The following is a 16,253-nucleotide window of genomic DNA, read 5'->3' as shown; positions in this document are numbered from 1 at the left end:
ATTGGTATGGGTGCCTGTTCCTGAAGGATTAGTTATCAATGTAGCAGACAGCTTGGCGAGAGCTGCCATTAGTGGTAGAACTCTCCTGATCCTTCCTGTACCAGCTTTCATAACTGTTGCTAGGTTCAGGAGATGAACAATCATGAAAGACTCTCGGAACCTATCGTTAACAAATTTTACTGATTACCGAAACTTCCCATTTCCTTGAAATACAAACTTTTGCCGCAATGGAAAAGTTGAAGTCCTGTTGACGAAATTCCGATGTCGAATACCTGCAGTAAACTATTATCTGCATCGATGTGATCTGGCGCCCTCCTCCTAGTGCTCATATTGTTGTGAAGATGAAACAATAGAAAACTTTTTCCTGTCATGCCGTCGTTTTTCCGCGTTAAGAAAACACACTTTAGAAGGAAAATTTCATAGTGCTGCATTGAATATAACCATTCTTGGTGTTCTATATCTTGGAGGCTCTTCTGCGGGACGCTGTCATAGTAATGTTTGCGCAGCTGCGGTGGGGTATATAATTGAATCAGGATAATTTACTTGTTAGATTCTTAAAATTTATCTGACTTCATTCCTTTAGCCTATCAAACTTACTCAATTGTGATTATTTTCAGACTCGGATAACCTTTTTCTTATATCACCTCATTCTTGGCCAATCCCCCGTAGTGGGTGTGAGCCACTCTCGGAGGCAAGCAATCAAGCGTTGCCAGGTCGGTTGCAGGCATCGAAGGGGCAGGCTCGGGGCTCCCTGAAGAAAGAGTGCGCCCCCTTTCCAGCAACAGACGGCCGCGAAAGAAAGATATACCCGACATAAGCAAGAAGGAGCTCGCGGAGAGAAGGCATCCCGGTGCGACAGGGGATTCACCGAGTGGTGCGATATCCACAGCTCCGTTCCGGCCGTCAACGGGAACCCCAGGCATGTCTTCGTCTAATGGTAAAAACCTCGAAGGAGACACGGTCAAGCACACCGCTCCAAGAGAAGACGGCGCTTCCCCTTCAGCAACCGAAGTCACTCCCGCTGCAGGCCATCTCGATGACCAGCCGCCAGCCAGCGCCTCCGCTCCAGGAGGAACAATCGGCGCTTCCCCTTCAGCAGCCGAAGTCACGCCGGCTGCAGGCCACCTCGATGAGCAGCCGCCAGCCAGCGTCTCCGCTCCAGCAGGAACAACCGGCGCCTCCCCTTCAGCAGCCGAAGTCACTCCGGCTGCAGGCCACCTCGATGACCAGCCGCCAGCCAGCGCTTCCGCTCCAGCAGGAACAACCGGCGCTTCCCCTTCAGCAGCCGAAGTCACTCCCGCTGCAGGCCACCTCGATGACCAGCCGCCAGCCAGCGCTTCCGCTCCAGCAGGAACAACCGGCGCTTCCCCTTCAGCAGCCGAAGTCACTCCGGCTGCAGGCCACCTCGATGAGCAGCCGCCAGCCAGCGCTTCCGCTCCAGCAGGAACAACCGGCGCTTCCCCTTCACCAGCCGAAGTCACTCCCGCTGCAGGCCACCTCGATGAGCAGCCGCCAGCCAGCGCTTCCGCTCCAGCAGGAACAACCGGCGCTTCCCCTTCAGCAGCCGAAGTCACTCCCGCTGCAGGCCACCTCGATGAGCAGCCGCCAGCCAGCGCTTCCGCTCCAGCAGGAACAACCGGCGCTTCCCCTTCAGCAGCCGAAGTCACTCCCGCTGCAGGCCACCTCGATGAGCAGCCGCCAGCCAGCGCTTCCGCTCCAGCAGGAACAACCGGCGCTTCCCCTTCAGCAGCCGAAGTCACTCCCGCTGCAGGCCACCTCGATGAGCAGCCGCCAGCCAGCGCTTCCGCTCCAGCAGGAACAACCGGCGCTTCCCCTTCAGCAGCCGAAGTCACTCACGCTGCAGGCCACCTCGATGAGCAGCCGCCAGCCAGCGCTTCCGCTCCAGCAGGAACAACCGGCGCTTCCCCTTCGGCAGCCGAAGTCACTCCCGCTGCAGGCCACCTCGATGAGCAGCCGCCAGCCAGCGCTTCCGCTCCAGCAGGAACAACCGGCGCCTCCCCTTCAGCAGCCGAAGTCACTCCGGCTGCAAGACTCCGCGATGACCAGCCGCCAGCTAGCCCCTCCGCTTCAGCAGCTGACCCTAAAGGAACAACCGACATCAAGAAGCTCGACGAACGAAAGCCGGGCTCACAGCCTTCGAAGAGCGAAGCGACTCAACCTTCTCTTTCTCTACACTCTCTTGAGCTCACGGCCGGTCTCAGCTCGTCTCTACCGTATCAGCATTCCGGACCTCTTTCGCCTCCTCGGGGCACGTCAAAATCGCGCGCGGACGTCATGAGCGAGGCATCCCAGACGGCAAACTCTAGCATCGGTGGTTACAGGTCACTCACCCTCCAGTACTCACCGAGCAGGCGCAGCCAGCAGGGCTCATGGTCCCGGCTAACTTCCCCCGGCGGCAGCCAGGTGCCCCTGAGTCCCAAGTCGCTGGCCTCGCCTCCACTGCACGACCGTTCTCCTGGAGTGATAGGCCCCCACACGCCATCTGTCACGTCTGGAGCCAGGACGTGGCCGTCCATGCTGTCACCAGGGGGCGCGGATCCAGTCCAGCCAAAGCAGGTGCACTCTGAGGGACTCTTGAAGCATACAGCGGAGGGAGAGGCCATCGCTGCCGAAAGGACCCGGTCCATGACTATGCAAGTGAGCAGTGAGCGCCGCTCTCAGGCTTCGCCGAGCCCAAGGGCTGTCATGCCTTGGACGGGGTCACCATGGAAACTCGTAGGGCGAAGCGCAGACGACATCGTCAAGAACTTGTCGAGCCCCCAGTCGCCGACTTCCGATGGCGGCCGCCAAAAAGCTGACGACAATTTGGCCGCCGCTTTGTCTGCTGAGGCGGCCGAGTTTGAGGACACGTTCGCCATTCCTCAGTTTCCGTGGGTCACGCTGACGGTGATGTGGCTCGTCGCCCAGTCCCACTGGAGATTCCTTCACAAGCACTACCCCGAGCGCTGTGCCAGTGCCGTCGCGATAGTTCACGAAGGCCACTGGTGGCGGATTGCGTTCGCCGCGTTCCATCACGTGGACTTTACGCACTTGGCGGCTAACCTGCTAGCTTTCTTCGTCAAGGGTATCGTACTGGAAGCGGCGCTCGGCATTTACTACTTTGCCGTCGTGTTCGCCGTCGCCGTCTTCGCGGTCGGCCTGGTCAACACTGCGGCCATCGAAATTGCGTACGCGATAGCCCGACAGTCCTCCTTGCATTCGATGTGCACGCACACCTTCGCGGGAGTCATTGTGGCACTGGGAGTCATCCACTACAAATGCTTTTCGGCGTCTACGATTCACTACAAGAAATACGAGCTCGCAGCGTGTTCTGACGTGCCCGTGCTGCTGTTGTACGACCTGGCCTTGATGTACTGGTCATCCAACGGGGAGTTTCTACCGATTGTCAGCGGCCTCCTTGTTGGCCTTATCATGGTGGCCGTCATCCGGTAATGCCCTAATCATCATCGGATGCTCTTTGGATAATACATAGAGTGAAATTTCGAATATGCCCGGATGGGGCGCACTGTATCAAAACGAAAGAAGCGCACATTTCTCGGCAATTGTTGAACATCGGGGCTGTTCTCGCCAGAGAAAGTAACAATCAAAGAGGGAAGATGAAGTGGGTTGGTCAAAATTGAATTAAGCGAACGATGAACGCGGAAAGCACAGGTCAAATTTACTGTTCTTCATATGTATGGTAAAGTTACTTTGGAACTACCTTTGATGCTCTAAGCTAATATGCTAATACTTTCTAGTGGAATTGGGTGCTTATTCCAGAAACAGTATTACTAATATGCAAATAATTTCTAATAGAATTATTGTAGGCTTCTTTAGAAACAGTGGTAGTAAGAGCTTAATGACATCGTTGAGCGACCGATGGGTAGCGCGGGCAGGTGCAACATAACCGCGTTTTTATGTAACAGCATTATGGAGATCACAGCTGGACTGGCGGCGTTGTATATGATTTTGTAATGCAGGCTGATTTCGGAGGCAGTGTAATCAAATGCCTACGTAGGCCGATCATCTGCACCGTACTTGATTCTTCGCAGGCGTTTGAATGAGACAGCACTGTACGCTAGTATGCCCATGGCCGAGCGACCGGCTTGGTGAAAATTAAATTAGCGGTAAGGAGTAACGGCGATGTGGCGCAGACAGACAAATGACCGGATGATCAGTGACGGCTGAACTGGATATATGACACATTCTACAGCGACAGCTGCATGGCGTACGTCACAAAGCAGTAGCTGTGATGTGTTTGTATCGTGTTGAGTAGCAGGAAACAAAACAGTTGCGGTGCTCTCGCGCGTGTATGTAACTAAGGCTGCGTTTGTAAGCTCGTAGACAACAGAAGCACCTTACAAACTAGAATAAAGTAGAATAACCAGTAATGCGACTACCAATTCACAATTCTGCGATAATGGTATCTTATTATGATCCTGTCGCAGTATTTTGCTTGACGGGGTCATTCGTTGCCTTTTCCCACAGCATACCGTATCCACGGCGTCACCTGTACCTAATCGCCGTGCCTATGACACCTGTGACCTACGCGTTCATGTCTGCGGTCGTGGCTGCCTACCTCTACGGACCGTACACCGAGCCTTCCGCCTTGGGCGAAGCGCCATTGACGTTTAAAGTTCCAGTATGGCGGCCTTTCATGCTCCCGCCGTTGTACGTTGGCAACATCTACCAGCTGGCTTACGTGCTGCAGACGCTGTTTACGGTCGGCCGGAGGCTCGAACGGGACTTGGGCAGGTGGAGGTGAGGGGAGCTGGCTGATATTACTTTCACCAGCGTTCCTCTTTTTCTCTTTTCGTCGTTTGTGTGGGAATCCTCGCCTTTTGAATGCGAAGGAAGCTTCAGCCACCTCACCCAGGGCTTTTGCCAGTCTTCGGGATATATCCACTGCGTCGAAGCCGGTTTGGTCATTACCAACAGTTTTGCCGTAAATTCACATGTCGTCGCGTACGCGCCAGACTGCGAGTCTAGCTTATCATCGTTAACGTACTTAGGGAAGGTAGCGCCAACCTCCGTTCCCTCGCCCCTCCTCCTGCCCCATTATGAAGCGCCGCTAGCGCCTTCAAGAGGTTTCAAGCCTCGGAACACTGCATGCAGAAACAAATGTACCTTCCAGTTTGTGTCGTACTACACTTACTCTCAATATCGTTTTTGATGCTCTTTCCCGCGCAATAAAGCCTTATACATGCTCATGTGGACGTAAACTGTAAGCCTGCTAAGAGAACTACATGCGTTTAACTTTCGTAAAAGAAAGTAAGCGTAGGCGAGGTTCGATTGTTGAATAGCCGATGGACCGTTAACACGATGATCCTATAGTACAGGTTTGGTGATTGGTGTGCCGGCGGACCATCCTCCAGACTACTCACTGGTGATTGGACATTTGTTATCGTTTGGGCCAGTGCACCGAGGAATAGAAAACATGGCCCCGCTGCTTCGACCAATTGTTCTCAATAAAACTTGAAGTGCTATACACCGTCGGCTCTGCCGAGATAGGGTGGCCCTATAGGCGTTCCAGTTCTACCTTGCATCATTATATGCTATTCGTTGTAAAACGTCCTTGTAGATACAAGTTGTCTTCAAGCGTCATCCGCATCTGCTTCCTACCATTCAAAGTCTTCAGCGAACTTATCGCAGCTATCCTTAGTGGCAGTCATGTCTAATGGCACAGAACCACTCTAAGCCCGATCACGCACGGACAATGGCGGGAGAGCGCGAGGCTGCGGATGGCGACGGCTGGAAGCACGAGTGCCGCTACCTTGAAACTTCCTCTAGGGACCTGTGCGTTCTCCGTAAGGTGGCGTTAGGGTACCTCCAGTCATCCTATATAAACCGTGCGCCCAAGATGTGTACGCCGTGTCGGCTAAGCAAGCAACAAAAATAGCTCTATCTCTGCTTCCCTCGCAGGTTAGCCTTTTTAGCGCCCCTGCTGCTGTTTGCGGTGTGTGTGCTCCGCGACGGCCTGAGGTTCATCGTCTGGAAGTATCAGCTGGCCTTCTGGAGCACCGCACCGCCCCCGGCACCGCATTCGGGCGAGTGTTGCTGCGGTCTTGTCGGCACGCTGCTGGCACTGAAAGCCATCCACCACAGCCTTCACCCGGACGCTGCTTACCGGCTAGGTATTGTTACGACTTTGCACCGCTGCACCACTATTACGACTTTGTGGTCCCGTAGCGCTCGTCACCCGTTTCGTGACAGAGCGTTGGTAGCGAAGACTCCGAGCCAGGCGTCGATGAGAATAACAAAAGGGACTTCATACACTATATACAGGTCATTATACAGGACATGAAGGGATCGGCACTGGGGCCGAGAGCTCACAGCAAACGCGACTGTTCCCGCACGGCAACGTCCGGCGAAAACGCGTGACACATCTCGCTCCAGTCGAGAGCGGCACTGGCTCCCGGTGGGTCGGCGGATCCGGTTTTTCAGGCGGCGCGCCTCCGCTTATAAGCCCCCAAAACCATTGTCACCCAAACGGCCCAATACAAAGCGAGCACTCGACGGTCGTCCGAGAGGTCCAACCAGCGACCGCGCTGGCCACCTGGTTCAATTGTGGCGGGCGCGGTGACCTTCAGGCAAGGGCCGGAGGTCACCTAGTGGGTGTCTACGGCGCCGGGCTGTCTGGCACTTGGCGACACGTCCGAACAAGTTGCTCGCCGATGCTTCTCCCGCAGGACACCGCTGCCTGACGGCTCAGCATCTTGACTTTTCAAGGGAGAATTTGGGCGCTCGAAGGATAATTTTGCATCTTGCAGATTCGGAATCCGGGCTGGTGGTAATGGCACAACAGCATCCCCGCCCTCAGATAAGGCGCCGGGAAGACGAGCTGCCTCCACGTGGCTCGGATGCCAGGCGCGCACGTTCGTCAGGCTCGTCCAAGTTCCCGTCCAGTGTCGGGACGCCAGGAAACTTCACGTGCCCAGGTCCGACTCGCCAGGACAGGAGCTCTGCTCACCGCGTTGTCGCCAAGACACCTCGACCAGCTCCGCTCGGGTCGTTCCTAAGCCCCTACTTCTCGCCACTGGTCCCGGTTGGTCGTTCTGCATCTTGCAAAACCGACCGGCAAAAGGCAACACCCAACACGAACAAGTGCCCTCTGTCTCCCGTCAAACACCAGACAAGGCTATAATCCAAATCAACCTAACTGAATTGCTATCCCCCTTTTTGCTCCCGCTGCAACAAGAGGCAGGTGTACGATCTAGTACACAAGGCTCAAAAAACCATTTTTCAAATGAACAACACACCAAAATATCAGAAATAATTAATAATCAACAATAATAATGACAAATAGAATGGTCCCCTTGAAATCACTTGGACCGAAAACATACTACTGAGGAAGCAAATGAGGTCATTCATTTTTCCCGGCGATATTTTCGCGGAATCCGAAGCTGCTTATATTTGCGACCCTGCTTATCCGTGTAGCGGCGGTACAATAAGCCAGATTCCTTGCCAAATGAAACCCTCTTTTTTTTCACTCCCCGTTTGACGCTCTTCCTCAGATCGGCTAGTGAACAGTCGTCCGGTTGCTCGCGAATCAAAGTTTCTCTTTCAACTGCCGCCTGCTCCTGCCAGCTGGCGGAAACCGGAGCGAGTGTGGAGCCCGCGTCGCCTAATTGCGGCGTCGCGTCTATATCGCGGCTAGCACTGCACGCGTCACTCCCACTCACTTCCAGGACACGCTCGCCCAGGCCAGCCTCCGAGCTCTGCCTCTCCCGTGCCTGCTCGCCACTCAAGTTACCTTGATCGGTCCGTGTGCCGCACCGCTGTTCGCTCACCGACGCAAAGTCAAGTTCCCTCGACAGCGGGCGCGCTTTGGATCGCGTGAGGGCCATGTACGCCCCGTCGGCAAAGAACGATTCGCCCTGATCCTTCAGCAGCTGCTCCGAGCTATTTGAGAAGAGGTAGGGAAAGTGCTCCGGGAGGGCGGCTGACACAGCGGCTTCGGTGTTAAGTTTCCCAAACTCTCCTTCAATGATAACCGTTGCGATCGGTAAACAGACACTCTCCTCCTCGGCCACTTGCCGTATCCTAGCACACTCTCCCGTAAAATCACTCGAGGAGACGAAAGACGGGTGAACAACGTCCATAGTTGCTGCAGAGTCCCGAAGTGCACGGCACTTCTTACCGTTTATCTTAATTTCCTGCACATAGGGCTCCAATAGACGTATGTTTTTGTGAGTTTCCTGTATTGTTGCAAAAGCAATTCTCTCTGGGCAGCTTGCAGCGATGTGCCCTTGCTTTTTGCAATTGTAGCAGGTTAACGGTTTCCGTTTTTCCAAAGAACGCGTCGTATCGTTTCGCTGTTTCGGACCATCGTCATCATTCTGAGATGCATTCTGTCCTTCCCTTACAGTTTCTTTGGGAAGGGACTCGTCTTCCCGAAACTCGCGACGCCTGATTTCTTTCCGTTCATCGGGCTCCCCGGAAAACCCATCTCTCCTATCTGCTTTTTCTACGCGCACTGCCTTGCTGTGCAAGCTGCGGCGGGCGTAATACTCTTCCGCTAACTCTGCTGCCTTGTTTAGCTTAACCTCCTTTAGCCTATCTTGCAGCCAGAGCCTGACATCCTCATCAATGCAACGGTAGAACTGCTCCAACGCGATGCATTCGACGATTTTGTCGCGGTCGTCGTAAACCTCTTCGCCCTTCAGCCATTCCACCAGGTCGGCTTTTAGACGAAACACGAAGTCAACATTCGACTCCTTGCCCTTTTTTGCATACCGGAACCTCTGCCGGAAAGCTTCGGGCGACAATTTGTACTTCCGCAGTAGCGCTTCCTTCACATCACTGTAGCTTTCAAACGCCTCTTTCGATAAGCAAGTTATTACGTCTGATGCCTCCCCAGGAAGCAAGGCTAACAGATTCTGTGCCCAGAGGGATCGCTCAATGCTATTCCGTTCGCACACGTGCTCAAATTTCACGAGGTATTTGGCCATATCCTCTCCGACGACAAAGGGTGGAAGTTGATCGCGTATTCTTGGACCGTTAGAAGTTAGACTAGGCGCCGGCGAGCTATTTCGGGTCTCCAACTCTTTCATTTTAAGCTCGTGCTCGCGACGTTCCTTTTCTGCCTGCCACTCCCGACGTTCCTTTTCTTTCCTTTCCTCCTCGCAACGTTCCTTCTCCCTCTTTTCCTCCTCGCGACGTTCCTTTTCTTTCTTTTCCTCCCTTTCCCGACGTTCATTGATATCCGTCCAGGCCTCTTCGGCTTCCTCAGCCGTTACGTCCCCAGTCCTCATGACCTCAAGGATCGCATTCTTTCTTTTAGTTGAGCCTAACTCAATGCCCAACTCCTCACAAATTTGGAGAAGTTCCTTGACCTTGTACTTCTCCATCGTTCACACTGTCCTCCTGCTGTTTACCCTTTTTGAATATACCTGCCGTGCGCTACTATAACACTACTAGTAAGACATATGCAAGTATTTCACACACTGCCCCGTTTTACCCCCTCAGCATCCCCTGGTTTTCAAAACACTCTAACTAGGCTTGAAACACTCAAGGTTAACACAATGCAACACCAAATCCTTCCCTAAGCTACTATAACCTGTGTCAGAGAAAGTCTGGTGTTTGAGGTAAACTTCAGGCACTCACCGCGCCGAGGTAGCCGATGCCGGTCAATCCCGTAGCTGCCATCCACTGTTACGACTTTGCACCGCTGCACCACTATTACGACTTTGTGGTCCCGTAGCGCTCGTCACCCGTTTCGTGACAGAGCGTTGGTAGCGAAGACTCCGAGCCAGGCGTCGATGAGAATAACAAAAGGGACTTTATACACTATATACAGGTCATTATACAGGACATGAAGGGATCGGCACTGGGGCCGAGAGCTCACAGCAAACGCGACTGTTCCCGCACGGCAACGTCCGGCGAAAACGCGTGACACATCTCGCTCCAGTCGAGAGCGGCACTGGCTCCCGGTGGGTCGGCGGATCCGGTTTTTCAGGCGGCGCGCCTCCGCTTATAAGCCCCCAAAACCATTGTCACCCAAACGGCCCAATACAAAGCGAGCACTCGACGGTCGTCCGAGAGGTCCAACCAGCGACCGCGCTGGCCACCTGGTTCAATTGTGGCGGGCGCGGTGACCTTCAGGCAAGGGCCGGAGGTCACCTAGTGGGTGTCTACGGCGCCGGGCTGTCTGGCACTTGGCGACACGTCCGAACAAGTTGCTCGCCGATGCTTCTCCCGCAGGACACTGCTGCCTGACGGCTCAGCATCTTGACTTTTCAAGGGAGAATTTGGGCGCTCGAAGGATAATTTTGCATCTTGCAGATTCGGAATCCGGGCTGGTGGTAATGGCACAACAGTATACAGGCTTTCTCAGGTTTCCAGAAAAAGGGAGCAAGGCAAACGAAAAATTTACAGGGTGCCTCCTCTCCCGCCACAGGAGCGATATCCTGTATAGCCAGAAAAGGAAGGCTGTCTTTTTCGAGCGTTTCGCCACCAAACGCCACGTGCTTCTAAAGGAGGTGTAATAGTTGGCGTATAGGGGCAGCACCACCCCGCGACTCGGTTTCGCAAGAGCACCCACCCTTTGCGTCAGAGCCTTTGTGCCTTTCTACAGACGACTTGGAGACAGCGACAGCTGGTCAGAACAGCCAATCATACCATTTGGTGACGAGTCACCGTCGTGTCGGTCAGATCGCCTCCAGGGAGGTAAGGAAGGTGTTCGGAACGCGAGAGACATTGGAAATGGCTTGCCAATCCAGGGGCATATATGCGGTGTGGGGCGGGAGGAGAAGCGGTGGCCTCTAGGGTGCCTCGATGTCGGAGAGCCATGGTATCGAGGCGCCCTAGTCGCCGCAATAAGGGCATTCTGCTGGACAAAGAGGGGTACAGATAGGCCTAGAAAACGGGTGTCAGGAAAGTATCGATCTGTAGTTGTGGCCAACAGAAGGCCCACCGGCGAGTAATGGAATGATGAGGTGGCGACCGTTTTGTTGCAGAGCAGGGCGTGTCTCGGCAAGTTGGGATGTGCACGAGGTAGGTTGTGGTCGCGAATCATGGTAGAACGATACTCAGTGGCTCGGTATGAGAGCGGTAGGGGGCCAGCGCATGAGCAAGCTCGTTAACGGGAACTGCTGCGTCAATGAGGTTGAAAGGTGGGCGAGTTGGTGAAGCTAAATGGTAGCTACAGCGCGGCATACGCAGACAAAAAGAATAGAAGCGGACATAATACGGCGCTGACTAAGTGAAGTTTATTGGAAGAAAACATCAAATATAAGACACGCATCACATGACAAACACCCGATCATCCCGGCATACGCAGATACACAACAAAACAACCTTCTCATCACAGAATGCGCATGTTTCGACAGTGATGAACATGTCACGGCTGATTAACCGACGTAACAAACATATTGCTCTGGCACGAGTCAACTCAGTGGCTCTACCCAAGATCTAACAAGGCAACCTCTCTATTTTGCAGAGAACGGAAGGCTGGCTAACACATAGTGAGCCTTTCTTTTTAATGTGATCAGCTTTCATTATTCCAATAAACTTGAGTTAGTCCGCGCTGTATTGTGTCCTTCTATTCATTTTGTCCGCGTTTGTGGCGCTGAGGCTACCATGAATTTCTGCGACCCAGGCACCTAGACCAACCGGGTAGTATGCATGATTTATGATAGGAAGGACCCGAATATGAATATAGGGTGGAATGCAAAGTGTTGAAAGGAAAACGCGACATTATACCTGGGAGTCAGTGAACATATGATTGAGAGTTGAAGGACAGAAAGAGTAGAGATGTAAACGATTGCCGTAGCAATCGCACGTTCTTCCAATAGAGAAACGTCGATTAATCCGCGTTCCAATGCTACAAATACAGGCGTCATATCAGAGTCTACTTGCGATAAGAAGTTCCGTCGACGGCGGTTTACAACTACCAGTGCATGAACAAAGCTTTAAGTGCGGCTCGGTGAGGATCCCTGGGGATGACTGAATAACTTCAAAGGTTTATATCGATACCTGTATTCCGCTCACCTTCAGGCTCTTTCAATATCGTCTGAATTTATCTGGTTGCCCGGGCTCCAATTATTTGTATTACGGTGCCTTGAAACACTCCCAATTACATGTAGGTGTCGCGATTTCAGCGGGCACTTTGTTAAGAAATACTGACGGGACAATTACGACTTGCGTTTTCTCTTTTCCCGTAGAATCAAGATCCAAACCCTCTTAGCTCTACAAAGAAATATCGGGAAGTGTCAGGGCGCCCTAAATAACTTAGCGCAACAATTTGTTCCCATAAATGAGTTCATTTTTCAGTGTCGCAGAATCTGACCCGTCATGACGTCGAAATACGGTGACTCGCTTCGTTCCTGAATTTCCTGCGGCTGTCACGCGCGGCCAGTACCGTCAGTAAGAGCCAATAAGGACGAGCACAGCACACACGTTTATTTTTACGAGCAAACGCATCTTACCTAGCATACTGTCTTAACTGTTGTACTGCGTCGTAACGTCACAGTGATGTTCATGATGTCAGGGTGCCCCATTTCAGATAAACTTTAGTACAAAATCAAGATACTTAGTTTTCAATGTTCGTACTTCTTAGGTGTGATTACATTTAAGTGGTTACTAAATATATAGTTATGTTGAGTTGCGTTGGTAACTTGCGCTGCTGCGATACCAGGAAAGCCACTGCTATTGTGAGGAAATGCTTCGTAAGCCAGAAAATAAACAATGACAAACGGCTGGCGACGCTTTAGAAGAGCTTATAGCTGAATTGGCAAGTGTCAAAAACATTTACGGTGCCACGAGAGCTCGAACGCGGGAAAAGACTTTATAATTCGCTATGTCATGATGACGAACCCGGCAAGCGGCTTTCGACGCGAAATAAAATGTAACTTTGGCCTAAACTTGATCTTCTTGAAAGTTAACATCTTACTGCGAAAGCAACTAAACTATACTTTAGCGCGACACATTTTTGAGAGTTAACATCTTAATGCGAAGTCGACGAAACTGTGGTATAGTGCGACACATTATTAATTTAAGCTGATACAATGTGCCTTTATACTACCGCTTTAAGCGTGCGAAGCTTATGGTAGAGTCGAGGCAACTTTGAAAACACGCGTTAGTACTGTTTTAACGAGAAGAGACTCACAGCAAGTTTTTTTGTTTGATTTGGTCACGGAACGCATAGTTTCAACTGGCTACCTCGTGTACGTCTGAGGACTCATTGTAAATCGACCCTGCATGCTCGCGTGCTGGCATGCATGCACGCTTTTCGTGCCTTTCTTTCCTGCCTGCGTCGAGATGGCACTTTTTTATCCGTCCTTGTGGCATACGAACGGGTGCAAACCTGGCCTTATAGTGAGTCAGGATGCGGCATAGCTCGGAAGATCTCTCGACAACCGACGCTGTCGAGAGATCTTTAAAATATATTGTTATATGATGATTCCAGAAGAAGTTTAACTAGTGTGTGCGTTCAATAGTGGAAGTTCTTAGCATTAAACGTAGGAAACAGAGGGAAACAACAGAAATCGCCATGTTTCGTTTGAAGGGCCTAGAATTGTTAAGAATAGGAAGTTATCAGAATGTTACATGAAGAAAGGCATGTAGTTTTCTGAGCAGCCTAAGCTGCAGTAAACATTCGCCTACAACTAAACGCATGGTGTCAAATATCGGAATGCCTACTTTGTGTGCGCGACCGCTCGTGGTCCCAGCAGAGGTGGAATGAGGAATGCCTGCGGCGGGGAGGCGGCGTGCTAGCCTCAATGCGAATGTTCCGTGCGGTGGCTCAGTTTGAGATTTTGGTGTGCGGCGCGTCTGCGAAACTCAGCAGATCACTTAACGTCCAACACTCAGTGCAAGCAGAAAAAAAAGAAATGTAGGATGGAGCATCGCGCGCTAATTTCGAAGCCTAGTCATAAAAAAAGGTGGCAGTTTCTCCCGAAAGGCGAAGCATCGATTGCGATAGCAAATTATTAGATACATATACTAAGTAAGGACAGTAGCTTTATCGGCCGTGTAAACTTGTAAACATACACTTACTAACTAAATTAAAAAAACGTGGTGCCACGCGGGCACCGGCAAACACGAACTCATTTCACCCGATGACTTCGGACACTCGTTGTCAAAACGCTGCCGAGAGGAAGCGCGGAAACAGCAGCTAGCAAATTGACCTTTGTTTTGCCTCTCGCTTCAATGCAAACTAAGCGGCGAGAACACAGGCGACACGAAGCTATCAGCCCTCGGCGCACCTGGACTCTGTCCCCATTGCAGTTCGCTTTCAGGAGAGCGCCCGTGCGGCCGCGATTCGCAGCGTCTTACGCAACCGCCACCGGAGTAGAACGATACCCCCCCCCCCCCCCCTCCCTCGTCTCTTGCATGCGATGCAAGATGGCGCGCTATTCCCCACCTTCCTCCCTTGAGCGCGCGAGATCGAGCCGCCATCCTCGGCTCACCTTTGCATGCGTTCGCTCTCACACACAGCAGGCTGTGCCGGCCACGATGTTATCGCACTGAGACTTTATACGAGGCACCACGGCGACACCGACGGTGACGACGAGCACGGAAATGCGCCTGGGGTCTCCCTATCGTTGCTGTCGCAATAATCAAACGGAAATGCTCACGGGAAATAGGTCCTCACCGCATGATAGGCAAGTAGATTTTGGTCTGCCGAGCGGGCAGAGATTGTGGGGCAGAGTAGAGTGGGTGGCAAGGGCCGGTCATATCGAGGGCGTCACAAAGAGTTACCACGAACCAAACAATGCATACCAAGCACCAGACACTAAGGCAGCAATTGCAGGGCCTACTACCCAAGGACCAACGTACATACTACTTGTGAAGGAAGGGACGAGAAGCGTCAAAGGAAGTTGCTTTGCGGAGGCTAGATGCAGGATGTCATGCTGCCTGCTGGTCATTTTTATTCCTCCATGACTGGGCACGAGTCATTTTCACCATCTTTTTCGGTTCGACCTCCCATTCTCGCCTTTGAAGCCACAGATCACGTGACCCCTAACCCACAGCGCACTGGCGGTGCCTGAACCTTCGCAGCCGTTTCAGTACGGCGGTGTCGGCTGTAACCACGCGACCGCGCCACGAGTGGTCGTACAATAGCTGTCGCTGTAAAAGGACGACGTGGGTGGCAGTTTAGTTCATGAAGCTTCTTCTGTGCAGGAACCCTTTGCATCCGAGTGAGGTTCTGGCCCGGTCTGCTGCTGGAACTGACACACTTCCTGTTGCTCGCGAGAGAAGGCTCCACGTTTGGGCACGTGACCGGGGTCTTACTGGGACTCGCGGTTTCTCATTTGTTGCGAGACCGCCGCTGGTTCGATCCTCATTCATCCACGACTGACAGCTCCACGGCACTTGGAAGCTCTAGGGAATATGAAAAATCTCCCGCTCCTGGCCTTCACTGATCAGGGCTCTATAAGGATGCGTGGGCTGTGCAGAGAATACAGTGAATCAGAAAGGGAGGTGAATCTTCTCGCCAGAACTTTCGCCTTGTGTCCATGTATTACGAGTAGTTATATGCGAATATTCGAGTATTTGGAATAACAAATTGAATATTTCCCTACTGCACGCAATCAAATATATAATTAGTTTCATCGTACTCTTGGTAAGAGCGCAAAAGCAGCACGCACAAAAGGAAGAAAGGCTTAGACAACAGGGCGCTGACTCGCAATTGATATTTTATTCAGGAAGTTCACCCACATGTATAGGAACCGAAGTCCACACACAAAAAAAGAAACACGCGCATGCGCACGATCTACACATCGTACGCTTCGATGATGTAATTATCAGGACTGACACGAATAGCGAAACTCTTTCTCGTAAAAGATGACCGATAGTTCACTGTGACGTGTGACAATTACCGCACGCCATTATTTTGCTTCGCTTAGTTTGTTCGTATTCAAGTTTCTTATGGGCGCACCTAATGCTGGAAACCATATATTTACAAACAGAGGTAATGACAGTGCTCGGAAATACAGTGTCCACTAGACGCTTCATCTTTGCACTAATGGCTGGCTTTGACAAATGTGAACAAGATCTACTTAGTGCTGCATGGAGTACCATAGCTGCTAATGCCTTCTTTAGAATCTTAGAGTGACCGAAAATATTTCTCAGGATTTATTTCAATTATCTATATAGGTTTATACTGCCAGCAAGGACAGTCTTGTGATCAACATGTAGATCACGGGGGTAATTAGTGATTCACTTGCAGATCATAAATATCGTGTGTCTGCAAATTGACCCACCATTCGAATCCTTTAGAACCAAAGAACGACAAAAATAAAATTATT

The 16,253-nt window shown here is 51.9% G+C and overlaps 1 protein-coding gene across 1 annotated transcript; it reads left to right on the top strand.

The window, feature by feature from the left end:
• The first annotated feature begins 921 nt into the window (after positions 1-921).
• On the top strand, positions 922-15,684 carry LOC126528545 (uncharacterized). The gene is made up of 4 exons (XM_072284536.1): positions 922-3,449; positions 4,489-4,761; positions 5,923-6,134; positions 15,127-15,684. Exons 1-4 carry the CDS (start codon positions 922-924, stop codon positions 15,366-15,368), a joined length of 3,255 nt encoding a protein of 1,084 aa, XP_072140637.1. The 3' UTR covers positions 15,369-15,684.
• The last annotated feature ends 569 nt before the right edge of the window (positions 15,685-16,253 follow it).

This window comes from Dermacentor andersoni, chromosome 9 (genome assembly GCF_023375885.2).
Source record: "Dermacentor andersoni chromosome 9, qqDerAnde1_hic_scaffold, whole genome shotgun sequence".
Lineage (NCBI taxonomy): Eukaryota > Metazoa > Arthropoda > Arachnida > Ixodida > Ixodidae > Dermacentor > Dermacentor andersoni.
Note: the sequence above shows the minus strand (reverse complement) of the source record. Positions and strands in the feature narration are given on the sequence as shown.

Bases quoted from the DNA above. Each gene is read 5' to 3' on its own strand.
- LOC126528545 (XM_072284536.1), top strand. From the start codon at position 922: ATGTCTTCGTCTAATGGTAAAAACCTCGAAGGAGACACGGTCAAGCAC. The intron at 4,762-5,922 runs GTGAGGGGAGCT...CTTCCCTCGCAG, and splicing joins CGGGACTTGGGCAGGTGGAG to GTTAGCCTTTTTAGCGCCCC. The intron at 6,135-15,126 runs GTATTGTTACGA...TCTTCTGTGCAG, and splicing joins GGACGCTGCTTACCGGCTAG to GAACCCTTTGCATCCGAGTG.